This window comes from Colossoma macropomum, unplaced genomic scaffold (genome assembly GCF_904425465.1).
Source record: "Colossoma macropomum unplaced genomic scaffold, Colossoma_macropomum, whole genome shotgun sequence".
In the NCBI taxonomy this organism is placed as follows: domain Eukaryota; kingdom Metazoa; phylum Chordata; class Actinopteri; order Characiformes; family Serrasalmidae; genus Colossoma; species Colossoma macropomum.
The window spans coordinates 29153726-29165834 of NW_023494796.1; the positions used below are offsets into that span (position 1 = coordinate 29153726).

Sequence of the window (12109 nt, forward strand, 5' to 3'; positions counted from 1 at the left end):
TAACCTTTCATTAATAAGTCATTAGTTACATCAATACAATTAATACAAATCACCACAGGCAATTACTTAGATGTGTGACTTTTTAATAGTGACATAAACTTTGTTCTATTCAATATGATGACAAAATCTGTCTAAATAATTAGATAACTTATAAATGTATACCTCCCGTCAACAAATGTGTATAAAATATTATTCTTTAGTTCTCTTTTTTGCAGTAGATTAAACAACGTCGATACTGTACACAATAGTTTATGTTACCAAAATAAATGCAAGACATGCCTGTCATGTGATGTTATCAAAAGGAAGCCTGAGCAATGTTATTGTACTTTCTATACTCATTTGGCGATGTCTTTCCAGCTGTCTTAGGACTTTATCACAAATGCAAAACTGCATAGTGTCTCACAACTGAAAGGAGAAAGAGAAAGGACAATTCCAAATGAAGGCAGAAACTAAAACAGCATGTTGCTCTATTTTACGTGACAGATATTTCTCACAGATATTCAGTTTGGGCATGATTTGGGGGTCAAGCGTGCTTTGAATCCCTTCATGTGAAAGATGAGCCAATTATTTTGCTTATATAGAGGAGCTGAGTCTGGTCATTGCTGGCCTGTGCAATGTATGGATAGTTGTGTCAATAAGACATCAGATTGCCAGTGGATATTGGACATTGACAAGTTCATAAACAAATGGAGTTTTGTTAGTAAGAGAGTGAACATTGAACAAAGTAAATTTAAGACTGGTAGCACCTGGGCAGAGGGTCACAGACCGTTTTAAGTTTCTGAGGGGACGGGGATGGTAAGGCCAACAGGAGTACACAGATCCATTGTTGCCATAGTAAAAATTCCCTGGGGATCTACAGTGGACATATTGAGGATGCAGAAGGATCTCACAGTGGATAAACAGAACTTGGGGCAGGTCATGGTAGGTTACTGCTAAGAGTGGAGAAGTTCAAGAGCTGAGTACTTTTGTACAATTGCAAAGCTGCACTGATGAGGGTCGAGGAAAAATAATCCACAATAAAAGATCCGTGTAGTGGAATTTCTGCAACACCCTGATGAAGATCCAGCAGCTCCAGCGGCTAAACTTGTTAACCCAGTAGAATGAAACAGATAGGAATCCGTCAAATGCAGTGGTGCATGTACCAGTGCTGCACAATCCAATTAAAAACAGCTAAGTAAAGCTTATATAGCACAAGGAAAACCTCCAGCTGAAGGCACAGCTCAAGCTCAAATAGAAGTAGTCACTTCTGTGTAATTTCTCCCTTTATTAAGTCATTGTTTTATTAAGACCCATAATATGATTTGATGAATGTGTTTCTGCTTTTTTCACAATTTATAATTCTTCAATTGGTAGTTTTAAGAAAGTATGAGGATGAGATTTAATAGTGTATAGTGCTACCTGCTGCTTATCTTGCTTTTGTGCATGCATGTTTCACATAGGACTTCAATGAGTCACTAAATCATTAAGACACGCCAACTCTTATAGGTTGGCCCACTGGATGGTCCAGCAAAAAAAAAAACAATACTAATAAATATATATTACGTATGAATCCCCACTGGTGACATCCTCTATGAATAAAAATAATACATGGCCATGACTTAGTAAGTCATAGGAACAAGATAATTAAGTCTGGGCCATGACTAACGAAGGTGTAGGAACAAGATTCTAATGTGTGGCTTTGACTTAGTAAGGCGTGTGAACGAGATCCTAATGCATGGCCATCTCATTCCCACGCCTTACTAAGTCGTATCCACGACTTAATAATCTTAGACCCATGACTTACTAAGTTGTGCCATGCATTATTTTTATTTATATGGGATGTCACCAGCAGGGCTTTATAATTAATTAATATTACTTGGCTATTGTGGGCATATCAGTCAAATATGTAGATGCCAAATATTAGTTTTTTTGCTTCTTAACACAAAGATATTACTGAGTCAACATTCCCAAAACTAAACCCTACATATAGGGGTTCAGTGAACTTAGAGTAGAAAGTGTGTATGTGGGTCAGTGCGTGTGTGTCCAAGGAGACGCTGTAGAAGGACAGAATGCCAGCTGGCCAGTCCAGATATACTCCTACTCTGTTTGAGTAAAAGGAAGAGGCAGGAATCTCAGTTCTCCCATTATTGTGAAATGCAAAGTAAGTGAACCTGCTACCATAACATACCAACTGCCAGGACATTCCATTGCTTCCAAATGTACTGTCATCACCCCTTCCATTTCTTTCAATTCCTTTATACGTCAGTGCCACGCCTGTCAAATCTTCACTAAACTCAGCCTCGCAATAACAGCGATCAGACAGGCTTTCTCTACACAACACATACATACTATGATGGAATCTTTCTGGATTTGACTTATAACCCTGTAGTTCTAACACACGAGTTGCCATTCGGTTTCCTTCTGATAGACGAAGATTTCGGTGTGCTGTATTTGAGTCTAAAGTGACCTCACAGGCATCTGCAAAGAGAAAGGATGTGACAATAGAGGTGAACACAACAGCGCATTTGTTCAAGTTTATGAGCATTGTCATTTCCAACACACGGTGCCCTCTCTAATATCTGGGTCAAAAGTATATGTTTTTCTTTTTGCCTCTGTACTCTGGTCTTTTGAATTTGTGCTAGAACAGTTTAAACATGGACAAAGTGCACATTCACACATTTTAATAAAGCATATGTTTATATATTTTAGTCTAAACATCTAGAAATGACTGTGCATAAGTAAGAGTGAAAACCTACATTTTCTTGGTCCTGATTTGATCCTACACTCTCCTCCTGCATCCATACTATTGGAAACAAATAGATACACCTGTTAACCATGTATTTTTTTACCCAGAGTTTTTCTTCATATTTTGTACTAGATGATAGAACTGCCACATCGCATAATGTTAGTCTTTATAATATCACAAATGTATGACAATTTGTGGGTATCAATGCAAATGCAGTAATTATAGACATAATGAACATTGTTAAGGGGTCTAAGTGTGTAGGATTTAAGTTCAATACCTACACATTCTGAAACTTACTTCAGTATCTGCAGTCTACACTGTGGTCCTTCCAGTTTGCCAGTGAGCAGTTTTCCTCCCGATTGTCCTGGGTAGTTATAGCTCAGATCCAACTCTCTCAGGAATGAGGGGTTTGAAATAAGAGCTGAAGCCAGATGTGAACAGCCTTTCTCTGTGACTAAACACCCAGACAACCTTTAAAAACCAAGGATGATAGAGCATGATTAACATTCCTGAGTATCACCAGCTATGCAGCTTCTATAAGCACAAAACAGGACTAGTTAATGTGGGTGATTTAGGTATGAATCTCTCTGGTCTGAATTCAGCATTGAAGACAAAGACAAGCTGTAGGGAATAAAAATATTTTTATTATCTTAAATAATATAAGGTAAAAAGAGTGTATGAGATATACTTGCTGTCATTGTGGTTAAATTAGTAAACAAAAAATGGGTAGATATTGTGTCACGGTGAAGTTTGCAGATGTTAGTTCATATAATAACCCAGATGATGGATAATTAGTGCAGTGGTTTTAATGAACACAAATTGATAAAGTCAGTGCTAGGCAGGTAGATATGATGAGCGTTAATATGCTAAGCTAAGGTCAAGCAGGGCAAAGAGCCCATGCAAGAGCTATGATAGAACAATTATAAACATGATAAACATGATATAATGATATGTAGATAGCAGAAGACCTGTAATGAATGGTCTAGAAGGAGTGAACCTGTGACAGTTTACTGTAAAAACAGTAAAAACAGCTAAACAGTAGTGAGTGTGTGTGTATATACACACACACACACACACACACACACACTTCTAGACTTCACACAAGACTTCTAGCCACAGGTGATGAGGCAAATGCTTAGACAGCTGGGCCATTCAGTATTTGTTGTGTACTTATTTTGTATTCACAGGAAAATATTATTTTTTGAGATTTTAGTACATTATTCCATTACTGACCTCAGTACTTCCAGTTTACAGTTTGGATTCTCCAGTCCAGCAGAGAGGAACTTCACTCCTGAATCCTGCAGGTCATTGTTACTCAGATCCAGCTCTGTCAGTGGTGAACTGGAGCTGAATACTGAAGTCAGTGTCTTACAACTGTCTGCAGACAGTTTACACCAGCCCAATCTGTGTGGCAAAATTACAGTAAAACATAAATGTCATTACTCCATTGCTCTTATTGAGCCTTATTCAAAGTTGTCTCTTTCACAGGCATGTGCAACATTGAGGTATTCTAAGAGTTTTTCTATTTATAACTTCTAATTAATTGAAGGGCTAAACTAATAAAGATCAGTTTTCATTTAAAAATTACACATTGACAATACTGAAACTCAATTACTACTATTTTCTACTATTTAAGTATAAGTATTCTTGTGTGTGCTATTGCACTCAACTGTTGTACAAAATAGTTTTGTACTCACATTTTACAATCAAATTTGACTCAAATTTGATGAATAAGCGCCAAAACGCTTAGTTTTGATAGTTTCTTATGTGTTCCAAACTTTTAAATTCTTTATTTGAATTTAAACCAAACATTACCTTAATTTCTCAAGTTTACAGTCAGAGGTTTTGAGACCATCTGAGAGCAGCTTCACTCCTGAATCCTGCAGGTCATTATAGCTCAGGTCCAGTTCTCTCAGGGGTGAAGAGGCAGAGTTTACAGCCAATGCAATAACTTCACACTGTTCTTTGCTGAAATAGCAACTTGCCAAGCTTTAAAGATAGTAGAATCCAAAAGTCATATTAGTTAATTTAAAAAACTCAATCACAAGATACAAATGGGTGGCAAATTGAAGGAAAAACCTGAAAAAATGAGAGGAGAAATAAAATGAGTGCAAATCCTAGGATGTTAAGCACTTAAATAATAATTTAAACATGCAGCAAGCTAGCTTCAATTTCAAATCAAAATGGCAAGAGAAAAAGATCTAGGTCACTTTAAGTGTTTGTAATTTGGGCATGAGCAGGCAGGAGCGTTTAGATCTGTGGGAAATCAGTAAATAGGTTTAGAAGTGTGGTCAAAAGTGCAAATTCATTGACAGTGATACTTGTGCATTAGTGAGATATAGAAGGAAAAACAGAAGAGCAGCTGTTCAACAGGTGACTGAGAATGTCAATGCAGCACAAAATCAGACTGTAAGCAAGAACAGACCATCCACGACTACATAGAGGTAGACCCTGTAGTAGAGCTACACTGCATAAACCCCTCAATACAAGACAAAGGCACATTTGAGAGTTCAGTGGTGCAAAAACTACAGGCACTGCTCTACAGAGATTTGGAAATAAGTGATCCGGTCAGATGCTGTACAGTGACATATTCAAGTGGCTCTGTTATGCTGGTGAAGGGCAGTCACCAGATCTCAACTTAATTGAGATTTACCACCATCATCAAAACTTTTTAGAGGTCTTCCATTCCCCTGGTATGTTTGTTTTGTATACCAAGACAACAGCCCTTTCGAGCACACCTACTACAATATACAGTTTGTGAATGCAGACCACGCCTTGGTAAGTGAAATAATGAGAGGAGGGGAACTCTGAGGAAATTTTGGGCTGGAGTTCAGTACGGCTTCTGTGGATCACGAGAAGGCCGACCCCCCTATCAAAGATGAAGTGCAGGCGTAGACAAGGTGGAGGAAAAGGGGAGGAGGAGGGGTGTGAAATTTCGTCATGAATAGGAGGAGTGAAGGACTGGTATTTATAGGAAGCTGAAATTGGGAAGGAGCAGTTTTAGGCGTGGTCTTTCCTCAAACTTCAGTTATGTCATAACTCCATTAGATATGGTTAAAAAGTACAATGACAGATACACACTTTAAGTTAATGTCATTGTGTAGACACATTTACAGATATTCTTTCTGAATAAGAATCTTGTAGTATATATGCTAACCTCATTTTCTCCATCTTACACTGTGGGCTCATTAATCCTTCAGAAAGCAGCTTTGCTCCTGCATTCATCTGTGAGTTGTTACTGAGGTCCAGCTCTCGAAGAGGGGAGTTTGGTAACTGCAGGGCTGAAGCCACAGTCTCACAGCACTGTTCAGTGAGTCCACAGCTATTAAACCTGATAAGTTACAGAACTGCATTTAAGCATATCATCATAAAAGTGTTCATAAATGTTGTGAAGGTCATTCATGCATGCACAAAGAGTATGTGATGTCACAGTATTTTTGCATATTCACTACACTTGCAGCCAAAAAGATAACATAATAGCAGTCTTCAATCATAGACAAGAACCATTTAAGCATGCAAAGAACTGTTTATGCCTGTATTTTTTTAGTTGTGATGGTTCTATGAATATCAACTGCCATTATTAAAGAACCCTTAAAGAACCATTTTAAGGGCGTAGAGAATATTTCCTTAAATGTTTTTGGCCATTTTCCCAGGACAAGAATTAAGCATAGTTCCTTTCAATGTAAAATTCACAATGCTGTGTATTCCAGGAATAGCCTTAATCCCTGTCTGGAAAACTGACCCCATTATAATTTTATAATTTGAGTCTATCTCTTCTGAATTTATGTTAAATCACTCACTGAGCTTTTCTGCAGCATCTCACTGCTGGGACCAGCCTCCTGCAGCCTGCATTTGATGTATTATACACCTTGGGGTTGAACTCATCCAGTATCTCTTCTGACATCTGAAGTATGTAGACCAAAGCTGAGCAGACTGAAAGTGGCAGTTCTGCTTCTGGAGTTTCCTCTGAACTAAGGTATGTTTGGATTTCTTTGAATAAGGTGCGGTCCTTTAGTTCAAGCAAGCAGAACAGGAGGTTGATGGATGCTTCAGCTGATATATCTTTCCTTTGTATTTTTGTTATGTATCTAATCAATTTCTCGACAGTCTCTTTGCTATCCTCTGTTTGTGCTAGCAGGCCTTTGAGGAGTTTCTGATTAGAGTCTAGAGTGATGCCCAACAGAAAGCGCAGGAAAAGATCCAGATATCCTCTCTGACTCCGCCAAGCTTTGTCAACTGCCTTGATCAGTAGGTAATATAAGGACACATTTTTTGGAGAATCCACAATGAAAGTAAAGCCTTCTGGAAGCGGACCCTCAAGCAGAAACTGCAGCTCGTCCTTGTCTTTGTTCAGGTAGCAGTAGAACACATGGAGTGCGGCAAGGAACTCCTGAACGCTCAGATGTATAAAGCAATAGACCTTCTTCTCATGAAGTATAGATTCCTGCTTGAAGATCTCTGTGCACATTCCAGTGTACTCAGAGTCTCCCCTGACATCAATACCACACTCCCTCAGATCATCTTCATAGAACATTATGTTCTCCCTTTTCAGTTGCTCAAATGCCAGCTTTGCCAGTTTCAAGATCACTCCTCTGTTTGATTCCAGGAGCTTTGTCAAGTCTCGCTCGACTTTCTGGTCATACTTTTGGTTCTTCATGTTCATCTGTATGAGCAGAAAGTGAATGTACATTTCAGTCAGCGTGGTAGGAATGTCTTCTCCCTGGTTTTCTACCAGCATTGCCTGAAGCACAGTAGCTGTCATCCAACAGAAGACAGGGATGTGGCACATAATGTACAGGCTCCGAGAGGTCTTAATATGGGAAATGATTTTAGAGGCTTTAGTCTCATCTGGTATTCTCTTTTTGAAGTATTCCTCTTTCTGTTTATCAGTGAACCCTCGCACCTCTGTGAATAAGCTCACATACTGTGAAGGGACTTTATTGGCTGCTGCTGGTCGGGAGGTGATCCAGATTACGGAAGAAGGAAGTAAGTTTCCCTTAATGAGATTCGTGATCAGTGCATCCACAGTTGCTTTCTTTTTTATGCTTCTTACATTGCTGCTGTTGAAATCCAGCGGAAGTTGACTTTCATCAAGCCCATCAAAAACAAACCCAAGCTTGCAGGCCTCATACATTTTTGTTTCCTTCAGTTCTTCCAGTTCAGGGTGGAATTCTAGGAGTAGCTCATGAAGACTGTACTCTTCCGATTTAATTAAATTAATCTCTCGGAATGGAAGAAAAAATATGCAGTCTATATCCTGGTTTGCTTCTCCTTCAACCCAATCTAGAATGAATTTATGTACAGAGACTGTTTTTCCAATGCCAGCAATGCCTTTGGTCAGCACAACCTTGTTCTCTTCATTTTTCCATGGTAAACTGAAGATGTCGTTACAGTTGATTGGAGTGTCCTGACATTTTTGCATCCTGAAAGCTTTGTCAATTCTCAGAATCTCATGTTCACTGTTGACGTCTTTGAGTTCCCCTTCTGTGACGAAGAGCTGTGTGTATACCTTTTTCAGATGTGTCTTATTTTTTACATCAATTTTACCCTCAAAAATATACTCTATTTTCTTCTTAAGGTTGGCTTTGTGAGTCTCCAGAATTTGTTTGAGAACACTTGCTTCTGTTTGATTGGAGAGAGAATTCAAGCAGACAAGCATTACCTTTGTTGAATATACACTGTTGCACAGTCATTCATTTGTATAGCTAATAAAATTTTTTATTAAAAAATGCAGATAGTGCCTTTGTCATTTTTATGTCACTATCAAATGTGATAATCATTGTCTTTAGGTTATTTAACATGAAATATGAAGATTAGAATTAATACATTATAATATTATAAGTCCACTTCCAGGAGTCACAGTTTTGTAAAACTCTGACCAGTGGTTTACATTAAGCTGATTTGTTATTTGTTTGTTTGTTTGTTTGTCTGTTTAAAGGGTTAAACTGGCCACATGTTTACCTGAATGTTTCTCTAATTTATCTGCTTCCATCAAATCTGTGAAACAAAAAAAAAAATGAATTAATGCATTATTTGACTAATCATCTGATTGTATCAGTATAATCAATATATGATAAATTTTTATGTTAAACTTTTTATGTCCAGAATTTAGTATGATAAGGAAACCTGCCACATAGCTTGTTCTGATTGGTCTAAAGTGATGATATTTTGTATAGGTATACTAACAATACTCAATACAATTTTTGGTTTCATGTAATTTTCATAATTATTGTTCACAATCAAATTTGATTTTTAAATTTTTTAAAATCAGTAGCCCCATGTGACCAAACAACTCAATTTAATATAATAAATTGATGATAAATACTCACTTTTTAGCCACATGGTTTGAAAAAAGCTCAGAAAGCATATAGACCAAAGGAAATTTAAAGTTCCAGATATAGGTGTTAATGGGCAAATTATAGCATACCAGTGTCAGCAGCATTCGTGCTGAAGTTAAAAACAGATGGGCCATAGAAGTTGTTGCTGTTGAGTGTAGGAGCGGTTACACTGGTGCCATGATCTGCATTCAAAACAACAGAGCATCCAGCAGGAGGAGTGGCAAGACTCTGATCCAGCGCTCCCTGCACTGAAAGGGAACCATTCTTAAGCAGTGCTATTAGTCAATGAGAGCGAGCTGTAGGCAAATTAGAAGTTTAGTACTTTCTACAGGTTTCTACAGTTTTTACCATGATGAGCCTATTGAAGGTTAACCTGCAAGCTCAGTTTAATAAAATTAGACAGTTCATTTGCAACAGTCATACAAAGTAATGTCTCATTTCACCATTTGCCAAAGCAAAAATTAGCTAAGCAGAGCATATGACCTTGATTTTGCTTTGCCTGATACTCAAAGCAGCCAACACATATTAGCATGCTGGTTTCACTGCTCTGCTGAGAATGGTCTACCACCCAAGTAATATCTAGTAAGTAGTGGTCTTATGGTGGTTCCATTGTTGTACAGGGTAATGGCCAATGAGGGCAAGGTGGGTGTCAGTGCCATCACATCATTTCCATTTGACAACTGCAGTTGCTATAAGCTTCCTTTGTATTCATTGCTCCAGTTTATCTTGATAGCCCACCCTTACCTTTAAAAACAAGGTGACATACTGTCTTCCCCACTTTCACTATTCTTCTTTTTTCTTCACTTTTCTGAAAGACTGAGTTTTTTTTTTTTTATTTAAAATGAAATGCTCATTCTTGTCACTGAATGTTACTGGATGGGGTTGGGCGATGTCTTCAGCAGACATTGGACTATGGCTTTATAATGACTTAGTAAAAAAGCCCAGGAGTTAGAGTTGAAATTTGTGTCTATTAAATGCAAACAGATGATAAACTGCCAGTTCCTAACAGACTCACATTAACTTCTTTATATGTTATATTCTCTTTATAACTGACTATATTCTGCCCTCACTAGCAGACTGGACAGCAGAAATGCTACAAGAATAAAAGGCAGACTTTAAGTTTAAGCCTTTAAATAAAGTGTTACTGAAAAACACACATGCAAAGCAAGGAATGTCACTTACATGCTTGTTACGAGCTAAAAAACTAGAGCTGGCATAAAAATCCCAAATAGCACTAAACTAACCCTGCTAGCTTGATGCTTATATAGGTAGCTACCATAGTAAAAGTAGCATTATTGAAACACTGGTTTAAAAAACAGAATATATGTCTAAATTAGACATTGCTGCAAAAAGGAAATATGTTATGGTTCTATGCCTGTACCTGGCACTTAGAGTAAACACAATTGAAAAGTTTAAATGAAATGACTTTATTAGCATGAATAATTGGTGTAACATTAGGCTGTAAACAGGATTCTCTGACTAAAGAGAATCATTCATTAAGCTATCTGTCCTAATCTCCACCCCTTGCAGTGTTCTGGAAGGCTCACCTGAATTGTGTTGAGTGCTTGAAAGCTGTTTTAGGCCTCTCCTTTTCCAGATCCAGGTTGAAAGAACAATCAGCAGACCAGCCAGCAGCAGCTCCATCACAGACTCCATTTTCAGTCACTGGGGAAAGAGATGATGCTAACAGAGGTGTCGAACGACATTACAAATTTTACTAACAGGTAAAGGTGCAACTAAGTGCACTACTGTAATTACTTCAGTTTGTTCCAATACTCATCTTAAAGAAATGTAGTAGTAATGGATTAGTAAATAGTGCTAATCCATTGTTCTGTACTCATGTTGGTCATTGTGATTTTGGTGAGATGGTGGCTTGCCGGTGGTATATGGAAGCTTTGGTTTGTTTGGCTTTCCCTTAGAACAATATTTAAACATGTGCGCTCATAGGTTATGAGATATTCCACTAATAGAGCACATTTTATGGCGTTTTTTATGAAAATGTACAGATTCATTTGTAAGATCTCATTTCTAGGGTTTGTATGATACATATAAAAACTTTCATAAAATGAAAGTGCGCCGGATGCTGTTGTGTTACTTTCACTTTGAAAAGATACTCACCGTTAGTCGTGGTCCATGATGGGCTGATGGCAGACGGTCTGTGTTCTATAAACCTCCTCAGAGACTATTAATGGGTCATTTCCCGGCGCTGATTTCAGTAAAACCAGTGTTTTCATTGTGTGTGAAACACTCGCTCCTCACACGAGCTGCGGCAGAACTGCTTTCGATTTAAAGCCACTACGTCATCGCTCTACAAGCGGGGCAACTGCTGAAGAGTCAAACCGAAACTGGGGCAAAAGGCCATTCAAGTAATCCGTAACTACTGTTCAGCTCATCGTCTTCTGTTGTAGGATAACCGATATAAGGTGGAGGCATACACTACACTGGTACGTTGGGATCACGTGTCATTTTTATTATTGCTGTTATTTTATTCAATAATAACTTATACAGAATAGATTGAAGGCAGAAGACATTTCAAGCTGTTTTTGTTCGGTATGTAAAGTTGTTTGGGAACATCAAGAATGTGTTACATGATAAATAACATACTGTAATCATCTGTATTTTATGGTCATTTCTTTGTTCTTTGTAAATGATCTGTTTTCAAATACAACGCATTCTGGCAGTTTAGTATAACTTCATTAAAACCTCATTCTCAGTTTTCTACAGCTTTCTTAGTAATTAAGGAATTTATATATATGGGTTATGGTTTTATTTGTGTTATTTGTGTTCTCCACTAGATGGCGCCAAAATCAGCGTTTTATTAATTCTGCCAGGGGAAATTAGTACACTGTTCTATGTCAATGGATCCCAACCCTGACCCAGTTACACAATGACAAAGACAGCTCGTTGAATTTAATTTAATTTAGTTTTTCGTACCAAAAAAAAAAAAAACACTTAAATGTCAACCACACAAAAAGTGAATATGGGTTCTTAAAAAGCAGGCAAACCATTAAAATGTGCAGGACACTGCTCCTCCAGGACCAAGATT

General features: G+C 37.8%; 1 protein-coding gene across 4 annotated transcripts; it reads right to left on the reverse strand.

Annotated features, from left to right (window-relative positions):
* Nucleotides 1-1263: 1263 nt before the first annotated feature.
* LOC118816716 (NACHT, LRR and PYD domains-containing protein 3-like) lies at nt 1264-11372 on the reverse strand. 4 transcript variants are annotated; one of them, XM_036583257.1, is made up of 11 exons: nt 11182-11372; nt 10611-10728; nt 9153-9311; nt 8687-8722; nt 6526-8347; nt 5883-6056; nt 4541-4714; nt 3959-4129; nt 3023-3196; nt 2736-2782; nt 1264-2457 (listed from the first exon to the last, which is right to left on the reverse strand). In XM_036583257.1, exons 2-11 carry the CDS (start codon nt 10717-10719, stop codon nt 1916-1918), a joined length of 3408 nt encoding a protein of 1135 aa, XP_036439150.1. In that variant the 5' UTR covers nt 10720-10728; nt 11182-11372; the 3' UTR covers nt 1264-1915. The 4 variants fall into 4 exon arrangements, with proteins under 4 accessions (XP_036439150.1, XP_036439152.1, XP_036439151.1 ...); XM_036583259.1 differs by having other exon boundaries at nt 10611-10746; XM_036583258.1 differs by lacking the exon at nt 11182-11372 and having other exon boundaries at nt 10611-11078.
* Between the last annotated feature and the right edge of the window lie 737 nt (nt 11373-12109).

Coding starts and splice junctions, on each gene's coding strand:
- LOC118816716 (XM_036583257.1), bottom strand. CDS start 10,719: ATGGAGTCTGTGATGGAGCTGCTGCTGGCTGGTCTGCTGATTGTTCTT. Junction 8,348..8,686: donor TAAATTAGAGAAACATTCAG/GTAAACATGTGG, acceptor CCAATCAAACAG/AAGCAAGTGTTCTCAAACAA. Junction 3,197..3,958: donor TGTAAACTGGAAGTACTGAG/GTCAGTAATGGA, acceptor TGGTTTTTAAAG/GTTGTCTGGGTGTTTAGTCA.